Raw genomic sequence first — 20,523 nt, 5'->3', positions numbered from 1 at the left:
TTCCGGCGAGTACCCAGTCGCACCGCCGGTCTTTGTCCACTGTGTTCGACCTCCTGAACCCGAATCCGGCATCCTTTTCTGCCAATTCGAGACGGTTTGGGAGAATTGAGGAGTCAAAACCCGAAAGCTTTCCGGCGAGATTCCGACCACCTCGGGTCCGATCACCGGAAAGTAAGACTGAATCCGTGATCTTCATCACTCAAGCTTCGATTCGGTATATAACTCGTAACTTTTAGTTGTCGTTGTGTTTGCTCCCTGGGTACCCATTTGGGAATTACCCGAATAAAATATTAATATATTTGGTTGGTATACTGTGGATGTTTTAGGTGCACGCGCGAGTAGTGGAGTTGATCCTGCGGAGGATCTTAGCTTATTTACGCGCTTAAGGTGAGTGACCCACCTTTAAAAATATTTTGGGCAATTAATTATGTTTAATTGGTATTTAAATTATGCTCATGTGGTGCGATTTAATTATGGTTTTATTGTGATTTAATTTATTTATTATGCATGAGCAAAGTATATTTCGGTAATAATCGTACGAGGGTTTAAGTATTATTTTCGGGCATAATTGGGTTAAATATTTTATGAAAATATTTGTTTAAATTGTATAAATTATGCCCACGGTATTTTATCTGTTGAACCTCGTATTACGAGAAAATTATGGTTTATTTGTTATCGATGTTTTCGTACCGATTTGTTAAATAAAAATATGTGGGATGGTAAGTGTGAAATTTTGGTATATTTTCCACGGTAATTTTGGAAAACGGTACCGTTGGTTTAATAATTATTTTAGACGCATTCATACAGTATTGGTGTTCTGGTATATGTATATGTGGTTCAGCGCGCAAGTATTATTATTTCACTCGTGAGTTGCCATTGGACCTTGGGCAGGTAAGTTTGTTATTGGCCACAGCCGCCCCCCTCCTTGGCCGGGATGATGGTTTCAGCAGCGGTACTGTCGGCACGCCGAAGTACCATTTGCAAGTTTTTCTCTTTAATCTCCCCGCCAGTCGGTGCTCAGGACGCTGGGTATCGGAGGGCATCACCGGTATATGGTGTGATGCGTCAAGTGAAATTTTCACATAAAATTTCAAACCCCAAAGGTGTTCAAAAATTATTTATTATAATTTATTACATTTTAATTATATATTGGGGTATTTATTTATTTATTTATTTATTGATTATCAAATGTTTGATCCCTTGGTTTTCGAGAAGTACGAATATCGGGTTTTGTGAAATCGTTTTAAAAATGTAACATTTCCAACGGAGTGATTGGTGAGAGTTTTGAGGGAAAAATTATCATTTCCAACTGTTATTATTTATTTATTAATTGTTGGTATTAATTCAATTCCCTTATTTGTTATATTATTATTATTATTATCATTAAAAGTGTTCAGTAGTTAGGGTCACTCATTGAGATGATTAGCATCTCACGTTTTTAAGTTCTGTTCCCTTAGGTGCAAGGGGTGGTAGACGTTCTTCCGGAGCGAACCAATTTTCCGCTGCTATCGTGTTTCGAGAAGTACCTTTGTACTCATTCATTTCAGTTGTATTATTTCTTTCATCTTTGTTGTATTTCTGTTGATTAGCACTTCATAAAGCTCTGTATACTATTTGGACACTTATGTTTTATTTATGCACTGGGCTGCTGTTATTGTTGTGAAGTGCTGTAAATTGTGGAACAACTTGTAGTTTTGCGGGAGGAATAAGGGGGTGAATATAGAAGTGTGTTTTCAGTGCAGGTAATTTTTGGTAAGTCCTACTCTTAGGGGAGGTGCTGCCGGATTTTCCGTTGGAATGTTCAGTGGTATTTCCCTGGGATCAGGGCTTGTCTAGGGTTCCGGGAAGGAATTCTGGACGGGTCCTGACAATACGGCTTTGCCAAGTTTAACCCCAAAAAAATAAGAATGTCAACGGGGTGGGATAGGATCGATTTTTAAAATTCCGTCTCCGATTCCATGGGAAATTTTTCATCTAGTTCCCATGGGTTTCCTCGTTTCTTTAGAGGCGGGGCGGGGATGAGGATTTCCCAATTGAGGCCTCGACGGGATAGTTTTTCCTGTTTATTTATTTATTTTTTTTTATAATTGATATAATTGTTTTTGAGAAATTTATATAAAAAAAATTTTTACGAATAAAATGTAAATAAAGTGACTAAAATGTAATAAAAGTACAATAAAATATATCGAGGTCCAAATTTATAATTATAATAAAATACATTCTTAAAAAATACAATAGTCCAAATACATAAAATATATAAAAAAAAGTAAATATATATGAATCGGGTTCTTTATTCTCCAGTTGTAGTCCAATCCCGATTCGAGCCTTAAGGATTTATTCCAAGCCCCTTCCACGATTCCGATTTTTGGGAGAAAAACTGTCCCGTTAAGGGCTGTGCACTACGGTTTTCAGAGTGTGCGGGGTAAATTGTCACCCCTATAAAAAATAAAAAGACCTCTACCTTGCCCAACCAAGCTGGATTGGTGATGTTAATGGAGATATGCGGCAACTTTTTTTTTTAATTGGATAATATTTTTAATTAACCTACTTGAATAAAAAAATTATGACTAAAAAAATACAAATACTAATAAAATATATAAAATTGAATATTTTATTTTTATTTAATAAAAAATATAATATAATACATTATAATACCAAACAATATTATACAATCATTTCCAATACAATTTCTTTCAATCTATTCCAATACAATACAATACTACATGCAAAATGAAACCTAAGTGTTTAAACCAAAGATATGAATATATATTTCACTAGTTTTACCAAACCTAGTGAAATATATAACTTCTCAATGCCAATTGAAAATGATGTGGGACTATGTTTCCAGCCAACTTGACCATCAAACTATTCTACAAGTATTTCTTTACCCTTCTGTTTCATTTCACTTTCCCAAAAAAAAAAACATAATAATAATCCAACTTTAAAGAATTTTCAACTTATAAATAACCTCAATTTTCTTAGACTCTTATTAATGGAAGGAAGATATGCCAAAGCTGTGGATTCGGACGGACAACCTTAATTTGGCATCTCTTTTATACTTGGCACGAGAAAAAAGGCCTCAAATACCACCACAACCTAAAAGCAGTAGCCACGGACGCACTGGTACATTTAACTACTCTCTAATTAGTACCATATATTATCCAAATACAAAATTAATGTATATAAAGTAAAAGAGCTTTAGTTTTTAAAATAAATGGTGTTTCGAATCTAAATATCCCAATGTAGTAGCGTAAAATAGCTAGGATTTTCATGTGATAGTTAATGTGATCATTTACGGTTCAATGTTTTTTTTTTTGATGGAATGAGAAAATAGATAAGGGTGTCATCGAGGATAACCAATGCTTCAATAATTCTTAACGTGGGTTGCGATATGTACTCGAGCAATTCAGAGTCAGTGAGAGATGCACTATGCTTCTTCTTGGATGAAGAGCAGGGGCATGAAATTGCTTTCGTACAATTTCCACAGGTCTTTGACAACATCACCGAGAATGATATTTACAGCAGCTCCTTGCGTCTTACAAGCAAGGTTAGCCAGTAGATATGCATACATTTCAAAATTTGTTTTCTGAAATCCATTACACTGACCCAGTAAACCTTCTCATCCTGCCTCTGCTTGCTCAAATACTGTTTTGACATTATTCAACACAAAAGCACAGGAGGCGATGATGACAAAAAATGATGACTATCTTCCTCTTTTCGAAACGAAAAACAGCAAAGGGGCTAATCCCATTTCGACTGTATGCAGCTTCAAATATTCACGTATATCTGCTTTATCACGGTTTACAGGCTGAACCAAATCCAAAATTAAGCCTGCAAACGAAGAAGAAGAAGAAGCTGAAGAAGATGGGCTTGGATTGGAATGTTTGTTACGCAGAGCTTTGGTTCAGTCTCTGTTGGCTTGTCAATGTTGGATTCTCAATGTTGTGGTTAGATGGAACATCTATCGTTACAGTTTCACGGACAGGCTCTCCAGAAGGTATATGGTCTCTTTCTCTATTTCTCTCTGTTTTTCTCTGTTTCTCTCTGCTACTTTGTTAAGTATTTTGCAATGGGATTGCGGAAAAATTACATAAATATATGTATTGCAGATACAATGAGAAGGATTTGCCCAGGGATAGACATATTCGTGTGCACAGCTGACCCGCCACCGCAGTCTTATCAGTCATGGCTTATGACTACCCAACGGAGAAGCTTAGCGTTTATTTATCCGATGATGGTGGGGTCGGAGGACTTGACCTTCTAAGCTCTGTTAGAGGCCTCTGAGTTTGCAAAGGATGGGCTTCCATTTTGCACCATGGGAGAGGCGGCCGTTGCCATTACTTACCATGACGACCTTAAAGGATCTTGGTTTTTTTTTTGGTGAATATAAAGGATCTTGGTTTATGGGTCATACCATTGCACCTATCACCTACCTCGCTTGTCTGTCAACTAATTATTTTTTATGTCGTCTTTTCTTTTTCTTTTATTTATTATTATATTGTTTTTTTGTTTGTTTTGAGATGTTGCATTTTCTTTTTCTTTCTCAATATATATATATATATATATATATATAATTACCGATATGTCACGAGCATTGCTATATGAATATTATTCGTATGTATTTTGAAAATTTTATATAAATTATCCTTGTAGCAAGTTGTTCTTATTTATTTATTCTTCTTCTTCGGAAAAAGACAACAATTCTCATTTATTAATTTATAGAATTAAAATTTTAAATAAAAAAAAATTTACAAGTTAAAAGAGCTTTGGTGGATTGTGGGCTTTTTTTTTTTTTTAAATTTTTTAGATATATTTATGTATATACAATAGGTTATATTATACTATATATTTTAAATTTTTTTTATTACAATAGAATATTCTCATATTTATATTTTTATAATTTCATAAAAATATCTAATTATAATTAAATTTTTTTTAAAATATACAATATAATATATCCTTGTGGAGATTCAAGCATTTCCATCTAATAAAATACAACAAAATTAATAAAGTATTGTTTTGGGTAGGCAATCTTGTGTACGTACGCGATCATTACGTGAAGGGACTTAAGAAAAATAAAATAGATAAAATAGTGTGAAGTTTATAAAATCCATAAAATTAATTTAATTGTTAGTAGGAAGCAAAAAAATTAAAAAAAAAATTGTTAGTACCAAAATATATAAATAAACACCAAAGATTAATTTTTGTGATAAATAATAATTGTGGAATTGAAGGGAACTTTACATTTCCAACCTGCTTCCATCCAATTTATTAATTATTATTTTCTAGGAATGGGGTACATCATTTCCCTAATTTCTCCTTATTTATTTTTTACTGAAAAGTATGGGTTTATTACAAAATAAAAAAAGCAACAAGCTAAAGCACATATTAAGAGCCAGTACCGGGACCTCTCTGTTTTCCTCCTCATCTTTTCTTCTCTTTTTCTTTTTTTTTTTTTTTTTTTTGGGTTTTTTTAAAGGAAAGTTTTTTTTTTTTATATTTATGCTGGATAAAGTACAGGCCTTACTGAGTTTGATTGGACAATTCCAACTTATCTTTTAGCTCTGTGTGGTGATTATTTCAGAAAGGACCTTGTGACATGTAGCTTGAAAACGATGTCCATTAATAGTCTACCGATGAAATTTTAGTGTACTTTTTACCTGTGGAAAAAAATAATGCAATTAATCATTGATTTTCCTCCGTTTATACATTTCTCCACTCTTCATTCATAGGGGAAAAGAAATTTGTGTACCATCAATGCATTAATTTTCGTATTTCTTGCTTTTAATCATTATTATTTTTACATATTAAAATTACTTTTCATCGCCGCTCATACTAACACTCTCTCTCTCTCTCTCTATCTATCTATATATATATATATATATATATATTCCACACATATATCATCAGAGAGACAGAAGAAATTAGAAGACAGTGAGAGAGGTTGTGATGGCAAGAAACGACTATCTTCCACTCTTCCACACAAAATCAGGCAAAGGACTTGTCTCATTCCGACTGTTTGCAGCTTCAATCTTCGCCGGCGTCTGGCTGATCTTGGTGCATAGGGTCATCCACATGCCATCCAACAAAGGAAATACACTAGCAACTTGGGCTTGGAGTGGATTGTTTCTTTCTGAACTCTGGTTCGCGTTCTACTACCTCATCAATGTCCTTGTTAGATGGAACCCTGCCTACCGTAACACTTTTAAAGACCGCCTCTCCCTCAGGTTAATTCCTATCTCTTCATCATATATATATAGATTATATGTATACTATTCTGCTATAAAAGATAATACATATAATTGATGGAATATATTACTCTTAATTAAATGTAATTCGGCCATAAATTATGGTGCATCTCTTCGTTATCATTTGTATATATATATACAATTCTATTATAATAAATAGTAGATGTAATTGATAGAATATATTATGCTTAATTAAATGTAATTCGGCCATTATGGTGGGCGACCTCGCTCATCTTAACAAAATTATACATATCAAAATACTGTAAATTATTTGCCAACAGATATGAGAAGGTGTTGCCAGGGATAGACATATTTGTATGCACCGCGGACCCCACGGTAGAGCCACCAATCATGGTTATAAACACAGTGTTATCAGTCATGGCTTATGACTATCCACCGGAGAAGCTCAGTGTTTATCTATCTGATGATGGTGGGTCCGACTTGACATTTTACGCCATGTTAATGGCCTCGCGGTTTGCAAAGGAATGGCTTCCATTTTGCAGAAAGTTCAAAGTAGAACCCAGGTCCCCTGAGGCTTATTTTCAGACAGCTCCTGAACCACTTGATAATAATACTCTATTGGCCAAAGAGTGGACCTCCATCAAGGTTCGTAACATTAATTCTGTCACTGACTTCTTTAAATTTTTATACAACTCCTCACCACTATATACCTAAATAAACGTTTCTTTCACGCATGCAGCTAAAAACAAGTTGTTATTCTGATTAAATTTAGCATATATATTTTTATCAAAAATAATAATAATAATAATAATAATAATAATATAGAATCATATTTAAATTAGATTTTTAATATTAAAATTAATATTAGATTTTTTTTTTAACTTTTATATCACATTAAATGTTGAAATATTTATTAATCATCGAAATTTAATAAATTTATTTTTTAATAAAATATTAATATATTATTAAATTTATATATGATGATTTAGATATTTACCATTTCACTGTATGGGCAAAGTAATTGACCATCATCAAGATTTGTAAAATTGTCATTCATTTCCTTAAATTTATCTTCATAGACACATGGACTCCTCACCACTAAATACTTAAATATTACTTTCATGCATGCGCCTAAAGGCCTAAAACTAGTTGTTATTCTTTACTTATTAATTTTGGTTAAATAAAACGACCATTAGGATTTTTTTTGGTAATAAAAACGACCATTAGGATTAGGTATACATAAGAGTGTTCTGTAGTATGGACACCAACTTCTACCAATTCATGTGGCTCCAAATAATTATCAATATATTAATTGTTAAAATATTGATTAAAAAGAAAAACTCTTAAAGAAAGTGACTTCATAAAAATCAATGACATAATTTATATTATTTGTCATATTAGTTGATAAATAAGTTATACGTGCGACATGGTTATTATTTAGATTTTAAAATTTAAATTTAAATAATAATTTTGTTGATTTAACTAAATCTGAAATCTAGATTTGACAGTTATTCTACAAACTATGATGCTCATTTTTATTAAAATAAATAAATAAATGATAGGATGCTTATTATGCACCACAAAGAGTTCGCATGGGTCCTCCAAAATACTGTGTCCTTGGAGATATTCCCCACTCCAGTCCAGTCCAGTTCAGTGGGAATGGCCTAAAACTTCACCTCCGGCTCAAATTTTAAAACTCCACCTTTTTTTTTTTTTTTTTTGGAACAATGTAAAACACCACGTTGTCTAGCTTTAAGAAATAGTAGACCAATAGTAACTCAAAATAAATAAATAAATAAAATAACAATTGAAGGCCGATACTAGCAATAATAATTAATATTAAGAGTTTCAACCAGATTTAGTGTTTAAACCAAAGATATGAAAATATTTTCTCAAGCCTACAAATACAATTTCTCAATGCCAATTGAAAAGGATATATGTGTTGGTCGCCAACGAATTAAAGAGATACTATGTATCTGTAAGATCTAGAATTAATTTATTCTTTATTTATTTATTTATTTTCCCAGGGTAACTTCTTTTAGTTTTGGTCCTTGCTGTCTAGCTTGTTCACCACAAGTTAATTAAAAATTGATAATTTTTTTTATCCTAAAATATATAGAAACTATACGAGGACGTAAAGACAAGAATTGAAAGCACCACAAAGACAGGCCGAATTTCAGGAGAAATACGCAAAGAACACAAGGGTTTTCTGGAGTGGGACTATGTTTCCAGTCGACGTGACCATCAAACTATTCTTCAAGTATTTCTTCACCATTCCGTTTCATTTCACTTTCCCCCAAAAAAAAAAAAAAAAAAAAAAATTCACTTTAAAGACTTACCAACTTATACATGACCATAATTTTTCTTAGATTCTTATCGATGGAAGACATGCCAAGGCTGTGGATTCTGAAGGACAACCTTTGCCATCTCTTATATACTTGGCACGAGAAAAACGGCCTCAATACCACCACAACTTTAAAGCAGGAGCCATGAATGCTCTGGTACTATTAACTACTCTCTAATTAGTACCATTTATTATCCAATCATAAAATTAAAAATATATAAAAGCTTGAGATTTTAGGATAAATGGTGGCTTTTTTTTTTTTTAATAATTCCAATTACTCTAATATAATCGCATAAAATAGCTAGCATTTTCTTCTGATGGTTAATATGATCATTTATTGTCCATTAATGTTTTTGTTTTTGATGGAATGAGAAAATAGATAAGGGTGTCATCGAGGATAACCAATGCTCCAATAATTCTTAACGTGGATTGTGACATGTACTCAAGCAATTCAGAGTCGGTGAGAGATGCTCTATGCTTCTTGCTGGATGAAGATAAGGGGAAGGAGATTGCTTATGTACAGTTTCCTCAGGTCTTTGGCAACCTCACCAAGAATGATGTTTACGGCAGCTCTTTACGTATTTCAAGCAAGGTTATTTAGCCATTTGATATCTGCATAAATTTAGTACTACTTTTAATGTTAATTATGGAGGAAATTTTTTGTTCAAATTTCTTCACTCTGATCGATGAATCTGGCTGATTTTCAAGGTCGAGCTTCATGGATATGATGGTTATGGAGGACCTTGCTATGTTGGTAGTGGATGCTTTCACAGAAGGGAATCCCTTTCTGGGAAGAAGTACAATGGCATGGCATGTCAAGAAGACTGGATGAGCAACAAGGTCGACATTATAAAGAAAGAAGAAAATGCACATGTATTGGAAGAAATATGTAAAGTTCTTGCAAGTTGTAGCTATGAAGAAAACACTCAATGGGGAAAGGAGGTCCTTATATCTTTCTTACTATATGTGGATTAATTAATCAATCGTATATGTTATTTTTGTTGCAATATCACCCTTTTTGCATACTTACATTTTTGTGACATCTTCATGTAAATGCAATAAACCGAACTTTATATCTACTTTTTGCACGCTCAATTTATATGTTAAAATTTCAATAAAAAAAATAAAATTATGCAGATGGGTTTGAAGTATGGTTGTCCAGTGGAAGACATTTTGACAGGCTTATGCATACAATATAGAGGTTGGAAATCGGTCTACTTTAATCCAGAGAGGCCAGGTTTCTTAGGGGTTGCTCCAACAACTTTGCTTCAATCACTTGTACAACATAAGAGGTGGTCCGAAGGAGATTTTGAAATCTTTCTAAGATACTGTCCTTTCTTGTACGGACACAAAAAGATCTCACTTGGACTTCAACTTACATACTGCCTTTATTTGCTGTTGGCTCCAAACTCATTGGCCACACTTTACTATGTGACTGTTCCATCACTTTGCCTGCTAAGAGGAATCTCTTTATTTCCACAGGTAAGAAAATTAGTTTTATTTTCTAGAAAAGTTTGAGTTTTCTCACGTAGTATTTTCAGCAACGAAATTAATCAATTACTAATTTAGCCATAGTACAGATGTATTGGAAAATAAACTTGATACACATTTTTGGACCCGCTTCCTATTAGCTAAAGCTGTTAGGATAGGCGGTGACTTCATATGATGTCAGAGCCTTGTGACGAAGAGTTTGTATTTGTGTTGAATTGTTGTTTGGGTTGGGTTGAATTGTTATTTGCATTATTTAGCATGTATAAGATCGTGTTTCTTTCCTTCTTTATTAATGGACTTATACATGAAGGGGTGTATTGGAAAATAAGTTTCATATGCATTGTTGGGCATGCTTCCTATTTGCTATAACTATTTGCTATACCATTTGATTTCACAATATATTGCTGTCCACATAAAGATTTGTCATGCGTCCTCATTTTGTGTCAAAACGAATTTTGTTACTTATAGGTTTGCATTGTATGAACAGGTTTTGAACCCATGGGTGATACCATTTGTGTATGTCTTCTTTGGCAACTTTGCATACAGCCTTGTTGAATTCGTACACCATGGAGGGACATGCATAGAGTGGCTGAATGATACAAGGATGTGGGTATATAGAAGAACAACTTCGTTCTTGTTTGGATTTTGTGACAACATCTTCAAGTTATTGGGGTTCTCAAAATCAGCCTTTGTTGTCACTGCAAAGGTGGTGGATGAGGATGTTTCCGAGAGATACGAGCAAGAGCTTATGGAGTTTGGTACTGCTTCTCCATTATTTACCATTTTGGCCACATTGGCATTGCTCAATGCATTTGTTCTTGTTTGGGGAATAAAAAGGCTGCTGATCTTGGAGGATCCGAATATTAATTTGGGTCAGAACCCATTTAGTTTGCAGATTATTCTATGCAGTCTTTTGGTTTTCATCAATGTACCACTTTACAAAGCTCTCTTTTTGAGGAAGGACAAAGGAAGAATGCCTTCTTCAGTAGCAAACAAGTCACTAGTGTTTGCTTTGGCAGCTTGTTTACTAGCCCTTCGATATTAGAACAAAGTTTTTTTGTTATTGCTTGCATTTGGATGATTTTTTGTGTCAATGTACTCTTCTACTTTCAAATGCTGTACAAGGAGAAGATGTACTATTGGTTATTTTTGGATGGTCGTTTTTTTGTGTCCGGAGGAATTTATTGTATGGCATCCACTAGTCTATTCTGTAGCACTTTATGTAGTTCTTCAAGAATTTGTTCTAATATCAAATCTACTCTTTTTCTTTTCATTTCTTTATGTCAAATTAATTAACATGCAAGGCTATGGGGAAGAATTTGTTCTCTGAAACCCATTACGCTAACCCAGTGAACCTTCTCATCCAGCCTCTTCCTGCTCATATATTGTTTGATATTATTCAAAACAAATAAAAAAACAAAACAAAATAAAACAAAACAGAAACACAGCACTTGATAATGGCAAGAAATGATGACTATCTTCCTCTTTTCGAAACAAAAACAGCAAAGGGGCTAATCCCATTTCGATTGTTTGCAGCTTCAATGTTCACGAGCATCTGCTTCATCATGGTTTACAGGGTGAACCAAATCCAAAAGCCTGCAAAAGAGGAAGAAGAAGCTCTTCTAGGAAGAAAGTGGACTTGGATTGGAATGTTTATTGCAGAGCTTTGGTTCAGTCTCTGTTGGATTCTCAATGTTGTGGTTAGATGGAAACCCGTGTATCGTGTCACATTCAAAGACAGACTCTCCAAAAGGTGGTCTCTTTCTCCTCTGTTTCTCTCCGTTACTTTGTTAAGTATTTTGCAATGGGATTGCAAAAATCTTTATAAATATTTGTGTTGCAGATATAATGAGAAGGATTTTCCGGGCATAGACATATTCGTGTGCACAGCTGACCCCATAATAGAGCCACCGATCATGGTTCTAAACTCGGTGTTATCAGTCATGGCTTATGACTACCCACCAGAGAAGCTTAGCGTTTATCTATCGGATGATGGTGGCTCGTGTGAAGTCCAGCCGCACCAACCAACCTCACCAGCCTCACCAACCGCACCAACCTCACCAACCACAGCCACCATTGTTGACAGCCACCATTGTTGACACCATGGCTGCACCGATCAACAATTGTGGGCTAAGATGTTGAAAATTGTGGCCTTGTAAGCCTATAAATAGGCTCCTTACCGTTTCATGAAAACCAAGCCAAGAGAGCAATCTCAATCATCCCAAGTGAGGAGAATTGAGAGAAGACTCCGAGAGAGAGAGTCTTTAAGTTCCAGAGAGAGCTTGAGAGAAGAGTGAGCAATTCCAGAGAGAATTGGAGAGTGCAGAGAGAGGTTCCACGAGAGAATCCTCCATGAGAGAAGTTTTTATTTTTGTATTCTATTTTTAAGAGATTAATAGAATTCTTTTATTTTCTTCTCATATTTCTTCTCTAAAGTGGTCAGAGAACCACAACAAGTGGTATCAGAGCTCCAGGTTGAGAGCTTGGGTTCAAAATTTGAAGAAACAGAGCCACTGTTCTTCAAGTTGGTGTTTCGGAAAGTTGCTCAAATAATTAATTTGACAATCCCAGGTGAAAGTACCCGACGAGAGAAGAACAACGAAGTTCGCCGGAGAGAAAACGGACGTTCCACGCTCCCGCACGCGCCGACTGAAATTTTTCTGCAACTGTTCACGCGCGCACGCGCCGCACGAGCCGTCTGGAGGTTGAAGACGACCACGTCAGCAGCCACGTCAGCGAACCCTTGCCACATCATCTGCCACGCCAGCGACACGTCGTCAGCCACGTCATCTGCCACGTGGTGCCACGTCAGCACCATCTGCCACGTCAGCAATATTTTCTGAAATTACGGAACGGCCCCTGAAGTTTCGGAAATTACGGAACAGCCCCTGAGTTATTAGAAATTACAGATTGACCCCTGTAGTTTTTCTGAAATTACGGTGCAGCCCCTGAACTATTGGAAATTACAGATTGACCCCTATAGTTTCTGTATTTGCAGGTTGACCCAGAAATTTTGTGAAATTACATTTTTGCCCCAAAATTTCTGGTAATTATATTTTGACCCCGGAAGAGTCAAGTCCACCATTTTCGGCCGTTCCGGACGCAACGGTTAACTCCGTTTTGCCAAATTCAGCTCCATTTTTGGTCAAGCCATAATGTCAATGGAAGAATCATCTTCGGGAGCTATGGTTAAGCTCACTGCCACAAATTATACACTTTGGAGACCTCGGATGGAAGATCTCCTCAATTGTAAGGATCTGTTTGATCCTATAGAAGCTAAAGGCGAAAACCCCGATCCCAGCAAAGTAGCAGAATGGAAGAAATTAAACAAGAAAACAATCGGTCGGATCAGGCAATGGATCGACCACAGTGTCTTCCATCATGTAGCGAAGGAAACGGATGCATATGCCCTCTGGACAAAATTGGAGGACATGTACCAGGCCAAGACTGCTCGGAACAAAGCCCTGTTGCTTAAGCGATTGGTACATCTAACATTACAGAATGGAACTTCTGTAGCCGAGCATACCAGTGAGTTCCAGAGCTTGGTAAATCAACTATCTGCTGTGGATTACCAACTAGGGGATGAGGATCAGGCCCTCCTACTTCTAAGCTCTCTTCCAGACAGTTGGGAGACATTGGTAGTCTCTCTCAGCAATTCGGCCCCGAATGGCAAACTTACTATGGTTATGGTTAAGGATGCCCTATTTAATGAAGAGGCCAGGAGAAAGGACATTGGCATGGATCAGTCACATGCCCTCGTCACAGAGAGAGGAAGACAGCAAAGAGGTGGTCGAGATAGGGGGAGAGGCAGGAGCAAGAGCAGAGGCAGATCTACAGACGGCAGAAAATCATCGTATAAGTGCTATCATTGTGGCCTGGAGGGTCACATGAAGAAGAACTGCAGAAAGTTGTTGAGAGAGCAGAGACTCCAAGGAAATCAGCCGAAGAAGGATGGAGAGACACTAGTCACTTGTACAGGAGAAGTGGCGCTCTGCTCCACCGAAGAAGAGACATGCCTTCATATATCAACCCAAGATGTTGAGTGGGTAGTCGATACTGCAGCATCCTACCATGTCACTCCACACAGAGATTTCTTCAAAACGTACAAAGCAGGAGACTTTGGTACGGTAAAGATGGGAAATTCCAGTTTCGCAAAGATTATAGGAACTGGTGATATTCAGATAAAAATAAATGTTGGTTGTACAATCACTTTGAAGGATGTCCGTCATGTTCCAGACCTTCGACTTAATCTACTTTCGGGAGCAGCCTTAGACAAGCAAGGCTATGACAACTACTTCAGCAAAGGCACATGGAAAATGACGAAAGGTGCCATAGTTGTCGCCCGATGACATATTTGTGGAACATTGTACAAGACTCATGTGAAGATATGTGCAGACAGCCTCAATATTGCAGAAGGAGAGGCGTCTCAAAATCTGTGGCACCAGAGACTCGGTCACATGAGTGAAAAAGGATTGTCCACTTTGGCAAGGAAGAAGCTTATCACTGTTTGCAAGGATGCTGTGCTAGATCCTTGTAATCACTGCTTGTTTGGTAAGCAACATAGAGTCTCCTTCAGTTCCTCTGCATCGAGAAGATCAGAGTTGCTTAGTCTGGTGCACTCTGATGTTTGTGGTCCCATGGAGGTGGAATCATTAGGTGGCAACAAGTATTTCCTGACCTTCATTGATGATGCTTCACGGAAGGTGTGGGTATATTTCTTGAAGACAAAGGACCAGGTATTGGATTACTTCAAACTGTTTCATACCATGGTAGAGCGTGAAACAGGAAAGAAGCTGAAATGTCTCCGTTCAGATAATGGAGGCGAGTATACTTCCAAAGAGTTCGATGCCTACTGCAGAAGACACGGCATTCGACATGAGAAGACGGTCCCTCGCACCCCACAACATAATGGAATAGCCGAAAGAATGAACCGAACCATTATGGAAAAGGTCAGAAGTATGCTCAGTATGGCTAAGCTGCCAAAGCCATTCTGGGGAGAAGCTGTTCGTGCCGCCTGCTATTTAATCAACAGATCACCGTCAGTACCGTTGAATTTTGAAATTCCGGAGAAAGTGTGGTCGGGTAAGATTCCCTCCTACTCTCATTTAAGAGTGTTTGGTTGTATAGCTTATGTACATGTATCCAAGGAGCTCAGACAGAAGCTCGATGCAAGATCTACTCCATGCATCTTTATAGGATATGGAGACGAAGAATTCGGATACAGGTTATGGGACCCGAAAACAAAGAAGGTTATTAGAAGCAGGGATGTAGTATTCCAAGAAAACCAGAAAATGGAAGACATTGAAAAGCCCAGAATGTCTCCTAATTGCAGTTCTAGTGCCGAGAATTTTTGTCCTAATCCAGCACCAGCACAAATAGCCACAGAGGATAATGAGGTGCATGAAGATATACCAGAAGCAGACCAGGAGGAAGAAGGGGATATTGAGCAGGGGGAGACTCAATCCTCTCAAGCAGCTGCAGGGCCATCACAGCGGTCAGATGATGGTACACCTCCTGAAACCAGTGGTTTACAAGTTCGGAGATCTGAGCGAGGCCGAATTCCATCAAAGAGATTTCCAGAATCTGAGTATATTCTGCTTACTGAAGAGGGGGAGCCAGAGAGTTTCCAGGAAGCTGTTTCTCATCAAGAGAAGGAAAAGTGGCTGCAAGCAATGCAAGATGAGATGGAATCCTTGCAGAAAAATCATACTTATGAGTTGGTTGAGCTTCCAACAGGAAAGAAGGCACTAAAGAATAAATGGGTGTTCAAGCTCAAGAAAGATGGCAGCGGAAGGGTGGAGAAACACAAAGCCTGATTGGTGGTCAAAGGATTTCTTCAGAAGAAAGGAATTGACTTTGATGAGATTTTTTCACCAGTGGTAAAAATGACTTCAATTCGAGTCATTTTTGGTTTAGTAGCAAGTCTAAACCTAGAGCTTGAACAGATGGATGTGAAGACAGCATTTCTTCACGGTGATTTACATGAAGAAATCTACATGGAGCAGCCAGAAGGATTTGAGGTTTCAGGGAAAGAAAACCTCGTATGCAAGCTAAAGAAGAGCTTGTATGGCCTCAAGCAAGCACCAAGACAATGGTATAAGAAGTTTGACTCGTTTATGGTGAGTCAAGGCTATAAAAGGACTGCAGCAGACCAGTGTGTTTATATTAAAAAATTTTCAGGTGGAAACTTCATTGCACTTTTGCTATATGTGGACGACATGTTGATCGTTGGACAAGATGCAATGAAGATTAGTAAGCTGAAGAAAGAATTGTCTAAGTCTTTTGATATGAAAGACTTAGGACCAGCTCAACAAATTTTGGGAATGCAAATAATCCGAGACAGGAAGAATAGAAGGTTATGGCTATCTCAAGAGAAGTATGTTGAACGGGTGATAAAGAGATTCAACATGGATAAAGCCAAACCGGTCAGCATTCTACTTGCAAATCATTTCAAGTTGAGTAAGAAGTTGTGCCCCTCATCCAAAGAAGAGATAGAGGAGATGGCTTCAGTACCATATTCTTCAGCGGTAGGAAGTCTGATGTATGCAATGGTGTGTACCAGACCAGACATTGCTCATGCAGTAGGTGTTGTGAGCAGATTTCTTTCAAATCCTGGAAAGAAACACTGGGAAGCAGTCAAATGGATTCTCAGGTATCTTAAAGGTACATCGAAGCTGTGCTTGTGCTACGGGGGAGGTGACCCAATCTTAGAAGGCTATACAGATGCAGATATGGCCGGAGACCCTGATAATAGAAAGTCTACATCAGGTTATCTCTACACTTTTGCAGGGGGAGCTGTGTCATGGCAGTCAAGATTGCAGAAGTGTGTTGCTTTATCCACTACTGAAGCAGAGTACATTGCCGCAGCAGAAGCGGGTAAGGAAATGTTGTGGTTAAAGCGTTTTCTCACAGAATTGGGCATCAAGCAAGAAGACTACAAGATACATTGTGATAACCAAAGTGCCATGGATTTGAGCAAAAACTCAATGTATCATTCCCGTACAAAGCACATTGACATCCGCTATCATTGGATACGCGAAGTAATAGATCAACAGTTGCTGAAACTGATGAAGATCCACACAAAAGAGAATCCAGCAGATATGCTAACAAAAGTTGTTGCTCAAGAGAAGCTGAAGCTATGCAGAGACATAGCTGGAATAGATGGCAGATGACCATCAGTTTTAAATGCGACTGGAGGGGGAGAATTGTGAAGTCCAGCCGCACCAACCAACCTCACCAGCCTCACCAACCGCACCAACCTCACCAACCACAGCCACCATTGTTGACAGCCACCATTGTTGACACCATGGCTGCACCGATCAACAATTGTGGGCTAAGATGTTGAAAATTGTGGCCTTGTAAGCCTATAAATAGGCTCCTTACCGTTTCATGAAAACCAAGCCAAGAGAGCAATCTCAATCATCCCAAGTGAGGAGAATTGAGAGAAGACTCCGAGAGAGAGAGTTTTTAAGTTCCAGAGAGAGCTTGAGAGAAGAGTGAGCAATTCCAGAGAGAATTGGAGAGTGCAGAGAGAGGTTCCACGAGAGAATCCTCCATGAGAGAAGTTTTTATTTTTGTATTCTATTTTTAAGAGATTAATAGAATTCTTTTATTTTCTTCTCATATTTCTTCTCTAAAGTGGTCAGAGAACCACAACAGCTCGGACTTGACCTTCTATGCTCTGTTAGAGGCCTCTCAGTTTGCAAAGGAGTGGCTTCCATTTTGCAGGAAGTTCAAAGTGGAACCCAGATCACCAGAGGCATTTTTCCATAGAGCTCCTAAACAAGTTGAAGATTCTGCCATGGTCAAGGAGTGGACCTCCATTAAGGTCAGGAAGCAAGCATTGTCTTCTATGCCCCTGTTATTAATTTAAGAATGAAATAGATATTTGATATTATTAATATATTGTCTGTATTCAATTTGGATAATTTTATTTGTAAACCATCATATAATAAAAGGAAATAATAAATTTCATTTTACACAATACTATGTTTTGAGAGTGTCTTGCTATATTGCTCATGTGAATCTGAGGATAAATGAATTTTTTTTTTTTTCTTATTGTAGAAGTTGTATCAAGATATGAAAACAAGAATACAAACCACTACAAAGCTAGGCCGAATTTCAGAAGAAATACGCAAACAACACAAAGGATTTCATGAGTGGGACTCTGTTTCAGGCCAACATGACCACGACACCATTCTTCAAGTACTTCTCTAGCTCATCCTCCCAATGAAATTCAATCATTCACTACTTTCAAACTTTCTAATCCTAATAACATTAATTTCCAGCTTATATAGATGGACTAATTGAGACCAATATACTTTCCAATAGATTCTTATTGACTCAAAGGCTGTGGATAATGAAGGAAAGCGTTTGCCTATTCTGGTATACTTGGCCCGTGAGAAAAGGCCAACATACCACCACAATTTTAAAGCAGGTGCCATGAATGCGCTGGTAATATTTCTTTCAGATTAAGATACTTAGAAATATTAACATAATTTTTTTCTTACTTTTATATAAAATGGCAGTAATATTAGCCACTAAATTCATATTATACTTTTCGTAAATGAGAAAAATAGATAAGGGTTTCAGCACGGATAAGTAATGCTCCAGTAATTCTTAACGTGGACTGCGACATGTACTCGAACAATTCAGAATCAGTGAGAGATGCTCTATGCTTCTTCTTGGATGAAGAGAAGGGGCATGAGATTGCGTTTGTGCAGTTTCCACAGTTGTTTGATAACCTCACTAAGAATGATATTTACAACCATTTCATGCGTATCATAAGCGAGGTAATTAGCCCCTAATTAATAATCAAACTTATTCAACGATTTTCAATTATATTGAATCAAAAGTTTGTCTACGCTTATGGTGGTTGAATGGGTGATAGGTTGAGTTTGCTGGACTAGATAGTTATGGAGGGGTTTACTATGTTGGCACTGGTTGCCTTCACAGAAGGGAGTCTCTTTGTGGTAAGAAACACAGCAAGACATTGAAGCAAAACTTGATCAATACCAGGTACAGAAAGGAGGAGGAAAGTGCAAGTGTGCTAGAAGAAATATGCAGAGAACTTGCAAGTTGTACCTATGAAGATAACACTCAGTGGGGAATGGAGGTGATCACTGTCTATATAAAACCAGTCTGTTATTAGGGCAACCTGATAATATTATACTAAGTATGCATATATGTTGACGATGTTCATCATGCATGGATGCAGATGGGTTTAAAGTATGGATGTCCAGTGGAAGATATTATATCAGGAATAGACATACTATGCAGAGGATGGAAATCCATTTACTATAATCCAGAGAGGAAGGGCTTCTTAGGTCTTGCTCCCTCAACACTGCTGCAATCACTTGTACAGCATAAGAGATGGATTGCAGGAGATTTCCAAATCCTTCTCTCAAAATACTCTCCATTGTTGTATGGACACGGAAAGATTCCCCTACCACTTCAAATCTCTTACACTCAATACATGCTTTGGGCTCCAACCAGCTTGGTTTGGCTCTACTATTATGTTGTTCCATCGCTTTGCTTGCTCAAAGGAGTTGCCTTATTTCCCGAGGTAACTAATCCATATACTTTATACATATATACATACGCATAACATGCTATATATATACAATTGTGATTATTCTTTCCCCACAAATTGCAGACTTTAAACCCATGGGTGATACCATTTTTATATGTCTTCTTTGGAAACCGTGCATACACTCTTGGAGAATGTCTTTGCTATGGAGGGACATTACGAGAATGGTTGAATGAGCAAAGGATGTGGGTATTTAGAAGATCGACTTCACACTTATTTGCATTTTTCGACAACATCCTGAAGCTATTGGGTATCACAGACTCGACCTTCATCATCACTGCAAAGGTTGATGATGATCATGAAGATGTGTCTATAAAATATGAGCAAGAGCTAATGGAGTTTGGTGCCACTTCCCCAATGTCTACCATTTTGGCATCACTTGCCTTGCTCAATGCCATTATTTTTGCTGTGGGATTGAAGAGGTTGATTGAGGAATATGACAAAACATTGGTCACAAATCCATTTGTTTTGCAGATTATTCTATGTGGACTGTTGGTTTTCATAAACCTGCCAGTTTACATAGCTATGTTCTTAAGAATGGATAAGGGCAGAATACCCACCTCAATAACATGTCAATCATTCATATTGGCTCTTGCTGCTTGTTCAATAATCCAGATGTATTGAGAATCTTTATTGTATGTGTCATATATATATATATATATATATATTTCTGTATTTATTGTTATATATATATAATTTGGCAAGTAGTAGCATGGGAAGAGTGTGATGATTGACAGAGAAAAAGATAAATGCTTATCTGCAGACACAAAACAACAAAACAAAGGAAAAAAAACAATATAATATTGTCAAATATATATATTGGTTTTTTGCCATTTCGCTATTGCTAGCTAATGCTTCCCAACTACATCTCCCAAGGCTTATTTGTTTCT

General features: G+C 37.0%; 2 protein-coding genes across 2 annotated transcripts; both read left to right on the top strand.

Moving 5' to 3' along the window:
• The first annotated feature begins 5,721 nt into the window (after window positions 1–5,721).
• Window positions 5,722–11,317, top strand: LOC107424770 (cellulose synthase-like protein E6). Its single transcript, XM_048481177.2, has 8 exons — window positions 5,722–6,227; window positions 6,530–6,854; window positions 8,329–8,469; window positions 8,579–8,710; window positions 8,933–9,145; window positions 9,262–9,495; window positions 9,691–10,035; window positions 10,532–11,317. The coding sequence occupies exons 1-8, from the start codon at window positions 5,950–5,952 to the stop codon at window positions 11,087–11,089; spliced, it is 2,226 nt and encodes a 741-aa protein (XP_048337134.1). The 5' UTR covers window positions 5,722–5,949; the 3' UTR covers window positions 11,090–11,317.
• Window positions 11,318–11,355: 38 nt separating this feature from the next.
• LOC112492131 (cellulose synthase-like protein E6) lies at window positions 11,356–20,268 on the top strand. The gene is made up of 9 exons (XM_048481172.2): window positions 11,356–11,797; window positions 11,888–12,047; window positions 17,708–17,872; window positions 18,109–18,249; window positions 18,376–18,498; window positions 18,624–18,836; window positions 18,935–19,159; window positions 19,262–19,609; window positions 19,700–20,268. Exons 1-9 carry the CDS (start codon window positions 11,502–11,504, stop codon window positions 20,255–20,257), a joined length of 2,229 nt encoding a protein of 742 aa, XP_048337129.1. The 5' UTR covers window positions 11,356–11,501; the 3' UTR covers window positions 20,258–20,268.
• The last annotated feature ends 255 nt before the right edge of the window (window positions 20,269–20,523 follow it).

The sequence above is a fragment of the Ziziphus jujuba genome, chromosome 1, assembly GCF_031755915.1.
Source record: "Ziziphus jujuba cultivar Dongzao chromosome 1, ASM3175591v1".
NCBI lineage: Eukaryota > Viridiplantae > Streptophyta > Magnoliopsida > Rosales > Rhamnaceae > Ziziphus > Ziziphus jujuba.
This window is presented reverse-complemented; position numbering and strand designations above follow the sequence as displayed.